General features: G+C 44.0%; 1 protein-coding gene across 1 annotated transcript in view; it reads right to left on the minus strand.

The window, feature by feature from the left end:
* LOC104510541 (chromosome unknown open reading frame, human C11orf73) overlaps positions 1-8,030 on the minus strand; it is a gene marked incomplete at its 5' end in the record, with an annotated part of 10,660 nt that extends 2,630 nt beyond the window's left edge. Inside the window, 3 exons of the mRNA XM_010152822.1 lie at positions 464-582; positions 2,233-2,384; positions 7,793-8,030. Coding sequence (XP_010151124.1) covers positions 464-582; positions 2,233-2,384; positions 7,793-8,030 — 509 coding nt within the window. The remainder of the gene's footprint in view (positions 1-463; positions 583-2,232; positions 2,385-7,792) is intronic.
* Between the last annotated feature and the right edge of the window lie 237 nt (positions 8,031-8,267).

The following is an 8,267-nucleotide window of genomic DNA, read 5'->3' on the forward strand; positions in this document are numbered from 1 at the left end:
GGCTGGATGAGGCTGGGAGCAACCTGGTCTAGTGGAAGGTGTCCCTGCCCATGGCAGGGGGGTTGGAACTAGATGATCTTTAAGGTCCCTTCCAACCCAAACAATTCTGTGATTTTATGAAATGGACAAGTATCAGGGTGCTGTGTCTTCCCACGGCTCCAGAGCATTTGATTAAGCAGCAACGTAGTGCAACTCCACGTATGTCCAGGGTGCCATTTCTAGAAACAAGAAAGCCATAGGCTCTTTAGCACTTTTCTCATAGAAAACTGATATGAAGAACCTGACATATGAACACAAAACCTGTGGCTGGGACACGCCTATACTTGAGATAAACACTACCAAACACTTCTAGACGTTTTAGCATCACCTCACTGCATGGCATGACAGCAGTTCAGCACTTAGAAATCAGCTGGTTTGGGGCACAGAAGACAGCACATGTGTGACTAGAGACCATTGCCATTACCATTTCAGAACTACGTTGGCAGGAATGAAAGCTTCAGAAGGATTTGGGGTCATCTGTGCCTGAGTAACAGCAAACGAGGAAGCAAAGTTATAGAAGTTATCCAACATCTTCTGAGTGAACTGGAATTAAAAAAAAAACAAAAACAAAAACAAAAAGAAGGTATTTTAAAGAAGGTCTTTTTCAGTTTGAATTTTTATGCCTAGGTTTAACAGACACACAACTCGGGTATAAATAAAGTTAGCACTGTCATCTAAAACACACCAGGAGGACATAGATAGTAGATCCAGGGATGTCTGTTTTAAATTGATCTAAACATCCTAAGCCTCAGATCCATCCAACATCCAGGAATCCTTTTCAGAACACTCATTTGCCCTCTCCCTGCTCAATTTCATCCAAGCAGATCAACAGCCTTGGGAAGAACATTTTCTTGTCATGACATCCCTTCTCTGTCACAAGAGCGGTCCCTCTCCTCCAAAAGAAAACATCAGAGCCGTAGACCAGGCCACAGCAAAGCAGGAGGCGTTCAACCAGCCAGAGCATCCGCCATCTGCCTCGTTACAACTTGCCGGCCTTCAACGGGAAAATTCCCTTTAGCTTTAAAGGGCTGCTACCTTGGCACCCTCTGCCACAACACGTTGCGGAGGAAAATGGGAAGAGGCGCAGAGGGAGTGCCTGTGCTGTAGGATTAAGAAAGTGAGTGAAAGAACCCAAGTAGCAGGCCCTGTGTGCAGAGGATGAGGCTGTAGGACATCCCCAGCCAGGCTGCAAATACATAACCCTACGGTACCGCCTTCTTTCCCCTCTTCTTCTTGGTTTTTTATCAACAGCTTGCATTATTTTGGTGGGAGACCAAACTGTTTTCACAGACAGTGAGATGATGGAGGAAAACAGAGCCCGGGGCAATATATGCATGCTCCCGTGCTTTCCTCCGCCTGCTCTGACAGAAGGAGCGGAAGAACTGATGTCCTAGAACCCAGGTGCCAGCTGTGTCACCCCACTGACATGCAGAGCTCTGGGTTTGTCCCCCTTCTCTTACGTAACTTCTTTATATTATAACTATATATATGAAAATACATGTATGTGTGCACATAATCATAAAGCTTTATAACACTTACTAAAAATGTAGTGGGAGAGTAATCCCTTAACTCAGAGTAACAACAGGTGATTTTGCCTTTAAAAAACATACTTCTATTGCTACAATGTGGCAGTTCCTGGTCTCGTGGAAGGTGTCCCTGCCCATGGCAGGGGGGTTGGAAGTAGATGATCTTTAAGGTCCCTTCCAACCCAAACCAGTCTGTGATTCTATGATTTCTCAAGGGTCAGTGGTACACTTGGCTTATTCACCTCCATTCATGCCTGTGTCTGCCTTGACGTTTGGGTCATTTTTTACCATCCCTGCAAGTCTATGCACTGCGGTAGTCAGCACCTACAAACCACCAGAAGATCCACTGTCTCTTATACACATTCAGTCATAGGTGCTCCTGCAAGGACGCATCGTAAGTATTTTTACAGTAGAGTGACACTGACACAAGTCAGTCTATTGGCCTGACTCCACTGAATCCAATTCTTTACAGGAGACAGTTTTCCAGTATAAGAAAAAGTCATTTCAACACATGAAAGCATCCAACCAAACAATTTGACAACGATTAGGCTGATTACAATCCTATAGCCACCTACAGCTTTTTTTTTTTTTAATTAGTTTTTCACAGGCCCAATTCTTACGACTTTAGTAGTTCAGAGAATTTCTGAAAACAGAATGTTTGAGCTACCTCTGTGAATGAATCTACTGATGACACAGCAGCACTTGCAACAGGAGTCTGCTGGGCCAGGTTCTCCAGCAGTTCCACTGAGATCCCAATCTGGGCCACCGTTGGCGTCTGAGGGAGGTTCATGGCACCAAAAGGATGTTGACTTCCCTTCCCTGAAAAGGGCCACAAACAGCACATGTTAGATTTGGCACACGTGACGACTGCATGACACTTTCTTCCTCAACTCCCACCAGAAAGATCTCCCTGTCTCAAATACATAAAAAAAATCAGTCCATGCACAAGAAATGAAACAGCGTAATAAGTATATTTAAAAAAAACCCACAGTAGATCTTAAAGAAGTTTCTAAGGAAAGGAGAAACATTATTTTAAAGCTCCCTATGAAGTAAATGAGTTCAACAGGAAGTATGATCTGTGAGTGAACAACAGCAGAACCTTTTACCACAGGAACCAAGCCTATAATTCACGTTGTAGCAATTGCAGATGAACAGGAAAGATTCACTCATTCAAAGTAGGTGCCTGTGAACCTGTTTGTGCACTGGGAAAAAAAAAAAAACACCGAACATTTACTTCAAGACCCCTCTGACTCAAAGGTATCCCTGTGGAGGGCTCGACAGCCCCAAATCTCATCTGAACTGCTCAAAACCACCAACAGCAGCAAGGGTCAAAGGAATAGCCATGAAACAAAGGCCTCTGACTTCACCAGAGCCACAAAATAACAATGAATTGGGCAGAAAACTGCCCCCAAATTGCATACCACTCATACAGGCACCATCCCAGCCATCGCTTCTGGCCAGCTGAGTATTAACCAGTACTGTCAGTCCCAGCTTCAGCTCAGTCTCTGCAAACACCACCAGGCATCTAGAGTCACTCAAATCATGCACTCCTCTCTGTCACCTTCTGCAAAGAACATAGAGGAGAGTGCTCTGGGGGACCACAACTGCCAATACTCCACCCAAAAGTTTGAGTGAACTCAATAGACAAGTACCCTCTTAACACACAAGTGATGTTTCAGTAGCACACTCTGGCCTGTTACTAGCAGGAGAAAGCAAACCTAAACAAAACCTGTCCTACAGACCAGTCAGTACTATGTTGAGCAGCAAGAAAGCCTAACGGAAATCCAAAGCACCCTCTGACTTAGTTCCATGGCCAAAACTCAGCCAGCAAAACCAGCACAAGTTTGAGAAGCTGAACTCCAGCTCATGACTGACAAACTCTGAAACCTTGCCATTCTTCTGCAGGGACACAAGAAAGCCAACACCCAAACCATACGGAAAGCACATTCCCAAACCCTGCACCCTTGCCAGCTGAAGCCAGGTGTCACTCCTCACTCCAGATCCTACAGCTGCAGTATCGTGCTACGTTTACAAGTAAAGCACTTGCTATTAAAATGTTACGCCTCAAATGCGGATGTTACATTACAGGGTATATGTTAAGTGGAGACAGAACGTTACACGCATCACTGCATGCTGCACAGCAGAAGTAGTCTGTAATGGAAAAGGCTACCTGGCAACTTTTATCCCACTTAACAACAAACTTCCAGTAAAGGTGCAAAATCCCAGCCCAAGGTTTGTTTTCTGCTTCTACCACACTTTCAGTAACAACTGAAAAATAAACACGCATTATAATTCCAAGGCAAGGAGTATTTCTAAGTGCCTTCTGTATGTGCAATCACATGGAGTCACCTACTCTCAATCAGTAAAAAACACTCAGAGAAGTGCATGCACTGAAGTATTACCAGCCATTAGTCCTCTCCCAAGCCAGAAACAGTGACAACTGCCAGCAATGACATTCTTCTAAAGCTTTATTATCCCGGCCCAAACCGCTTCCCTACAGCATGACTTCCTGCTTTGAAAAGGAAGGCCAGCAAAACGTTCCATCCACACCACCTTCCAAAGCACCATACCTGCGGGAAAACCCAGCAGAACCTGTCCTGCCTTCCAAAAGCGAGGAATCAGGAGGCCAAGGAATGAGCTTGAACTCTTCAGTTACACCATGAGATCTGACCACAGCTCCTTATGTTGAGCAATAAAGCTCACAGCGATTCCATTAGGAGTGCTTGATGAACAAGTATCGTTAGCACTGCTAGCGCAGCTCCGACAGGAACCAAGGCATCTTGCTACAACATCTGACTGCAGCTGCGGTTTCTTACACAAATGCAGAAATTGCACCATTTCAAGAGACCAATGCAGCCTCTTCTGCAAAGGTACAACACAGATTTATTCCTCTTGCACTAAAGAAGCCACTCAGCTTTGCTGAGGCCAGAAACGTTCTATTTTGGCTTGACTACAGGCTGTTAAATATTTCACCTGTAATGAAAAATCCAGAAGCGTTAAGAGACTGAAAGAATACGGGGGTCTGGGAAGTGTCCAGAAAACTCCAAAACCTCACAAACACACATTATTCAGCTTTTAGCATGGAATCTACCAATTTTGTTTGGGGAAGGGGCCAGAATTTGCTTTAACAGTTATTTCCAGCAAACATGAAGATTGCATCTAAGGAGGGGGAAAAAAAAGTCAGATTTAATGTTTATTGCAAAGCCAGTCACCATCTTACATGACGATATATCCTCAAAAAGAAATGTGTAATAATGCTGAAGACTTTAGGCCTTTGACTCCCAGACTTACAGTCCATACCAGCAGATGCAAGATTTGACTCACTACAAGGGGTCAAAACAAACACAAAAACTCCCACAAACCACACAAGAACTTGTATTTCTAGCCTCACAGCATAGCTTTTCAGAATGGTTAAGAGTTAGCAAGAACAGAAAAACCTGCTTTTAGATATATTAAGATTGGGCCAGACCCAGTCTAGAAACCTCTCATTCAGAGGTGACTTGAGCTTAAGTAGCACCTGTAGTCAAGGAAAAAGTGTCCAGGTTCATAATTTTGCCTTTAATCCGCAATTTGCTTTCACGTTGAAGAGTGTATTCCAAAAAAGTGATTTCCCCTTTAGTTCATCTATCAAGCCAACCTGCAGGTATCCCACTTGGAAACACTGCAATGTTCACCTACATTTGCTTTCCTAAGTCAGCATGGGACAGGAAGGACAGAAGCAAACAGAAAAACCTGGGGCAACACCATTTTACCTGACCCTGATAGTCCAGGAATCTAATACCACATCCCCAGATCGTGCATTTAACAGCCCAACCGTCCTTACAACGATGTGCAACTGTCCTGGGTTAAACCACGACAGGACAGTTCCAGGGCATCTCGGACACTAAGAAACGCTACATTTAACCTTCCTGAAGTCTGTGCAATAGAGCACTATGCCACTTCAGCTGGCCTCTCGCATCCGTGTAAGAATCACGTCGGCCCTCTTCATCGCACAGCAAGAAACTCTGCTACAACCACTGCTTCACAGGGAGCTAACAGGGATACAAATGTGTTCCTTCCAACGGGGGATTAAGTTCAAGCAAACGCAGCACACCCCAGTATTTTCACTCTGCGGCACAGCTATCAATACGTCTACGTAACATCCCCAGCAAGCAAGCTGATGTCACAAATACCTTGCACCCATGTTACAAAAATTAGACCTTCTCTCATAATTTTTCATGCACATATTCCTAATGTAACCTAACAAAAAGCTGACATAATCTAGGCACTTGTAAAAGCTCTCCACACTGATCCAGCTCATAAAGTAACAGGCAGCCTCCTTATTACAAGATTTTGCAAAGCACACATCAATTTCAATCTATTATTAATTCTCCAAGTTATCCCTCAGCCACCCCATATTAACCTGCAGTTGGCAGGTTAGAAACACGTGTGCAACCTCCATGTTTCTCAAGAGCCTCACCTACAGGTTTGCTTGCCAGTCCCAATGCCCCCAGAAAAAGTCAAAGTGCTGAAAACACCTTGAGAACAGAGCCACTTGGCTTTAAACGTATTTTACATGAATGGAGCCTCAGCAGCCAAGCTACAAACCTGAAGAAGCCTAACACTTCTTCCTCAGGGGATAAAACCCTGGTTCAACTATCCAAGCCCTTCATGGAACAGCACTGCTACCTACTACCCTGAATCAGGAGACATCTGGGCACCCCAATGTTTGTTGGGGGACATGCCACTGACACTCTGAGAGCCTGCTCAGAGAAATCAGCCTCAGGTAGTCAAACCCAAAACACAGATTTCAACAGTCAGTCATGTCTTTTAATGATTCCAGCTCTCTCTACTCCCTTACTAGTTTCCCCTTTCTAAAGCCTTATAGTCTTCCTCATCATACAACTGTTCATGGCCATGGTCATTAAGGCTGTGTAGCTCGTGCTAACTGTACAGTTAGAGAGAAGCTGTAGACAGTGGGAACAGCGGAGCGCTCTTGTTCAGATCAAGCACAGCACTGCCTCGCGGCACTGCAAATGCATTCAACCCTATCAGAGGTCTTTCTTGAGAGCAGCCCTTACTTAGAAATTACAGCTAATCGTGCAAAAAGCATCTGACAATGTGTTTTCCTACGAAGTTGTCTGAAAGCATATATGATATAGTAAGCCTTTCAAGCATGAGAAACATACTGCAAAAGCGGGCAGAAGAACCAGTGACGCACTTCACTGTTTGGCTAACAACACAACTTTGGACTCCACAAAAACATGCTCCCCCTAAACCCTTCCTGTGGCTGTTTACTGAAGAAAGCCCAAATTTTTGAGGAACATACATGATCAGAATTCATTTTGATCTGCACCTTGAGAGCCCTCTTCTCACATCACACTGACATCCAGGCCTGATTCAAAAGAAAGTGTGCCATGTTATGAATTAATACATTTTATCACAGTAAGGTAAGACTGTAAATACAAGTTAAGGCTGTAAGCTACACTGAAGCCTAGAAAAATGTGTATTACTTTATCACTAGAACATATTAAGCTGCTTGACTGACATAACTGTCCCTTTAATAAGATAAAGGTGTGCCAAAGACCAGGGTGCTTTACAACATGCATGGCAAAACCCCCATATATTAAGGAAAACATACCCACACCTACTTCAGGTAGCACCAGCATCCTCTGGCTCCCACAGCAGTCAGACATCTCTGACTTGGGTCCATATCAAAAATAGTAAAATATATGGAAAGCTGTTTTCTGATAACGACAGCCTCTACTGGTGAATTATATAGTGCAACCGCGGCACAGCGGCGATCCGAAATCACTGCATCAGGCTTTACTCACTACAAAACCTGTCTCTGCTGCAAAGATTACAACAGTGGAAGCCGAGATAAAAGATTGCAGGCATGTCCAGACAAAAGCCTAAACCCCATGCTACAGCAGTTACAGGGTCATTCTTCCTCAGGTTCTCTATGCAGAAGCACTGAACGCATGCCAAGGCTGCTCAAAGGGATTTCCAGACCAACCCCACATACAGAGAGGAGAAGACTGACAAATTTTGCTAGGAACGTGAATGTACAGACAGACTTGCACAAAGCTGACAGACTGGTTCTAGTACCACATCTGCTAGGGACTGACAACACACAGCCGTCTGCCTTTTGAAGTAGCTTTTTCTTCAAAAATGACCTTCAAACATTTATCCCCTCATGCATGCAGGAACACATCTGTTCACCAACCGCTATGTTTTACCAGTCTTACCAGATTTCAGACCAGAAATTTTGAAGATGGCACTTGGCTTGTCATTAGTGACAAACCCCAGCAGCTGCCACACTGCCATCCCACTCTGGTCTGGATAACAAAAATAGACAGATCCTCCCATTCCTTCTGGAAACGGTATAGTGCCCAGCATGAAGACCACTACATGGTTGATGTTTTCATAGTCTGGTATATCAAATACAAATTTGTCTTCAGCCACTTGTTGGGGAGCTGCTTGGACCTAAAGAGAACAAAACGTTTATTAGTATTACTATGTATTTCACCTTTGACTGTAACTGTGAATTTCCTTTTACAGAAATACACCTAAAGTGGAACATAACAAAAAGTGAGGAACGTACTAACCTAAATAGCAAATAGCCAGATAAAAGTCAAACACAGCAGAAGAACAACTGCAAAAAAATATTACTAAAAAGGCACGACAGTCTTGTTCTACCTGCACTGAACGTATATCCCACCC

This window comes from Eurypyga helias, unplaced genomic scaffold (assembly GCF_000690775.1).
Source record: "Eurypyga helias isolate BGI_N326 unplaced genomic scaffold, ASM69077v1 scaffold22345, whole genome shotgun sequence".
Taxonomy (NCBI): Eukaryota; Metazoa; Chordata; class Aves; order Eurypygiformes; family Eurypygidae; genus Eurypyga; species Eurypyga helias.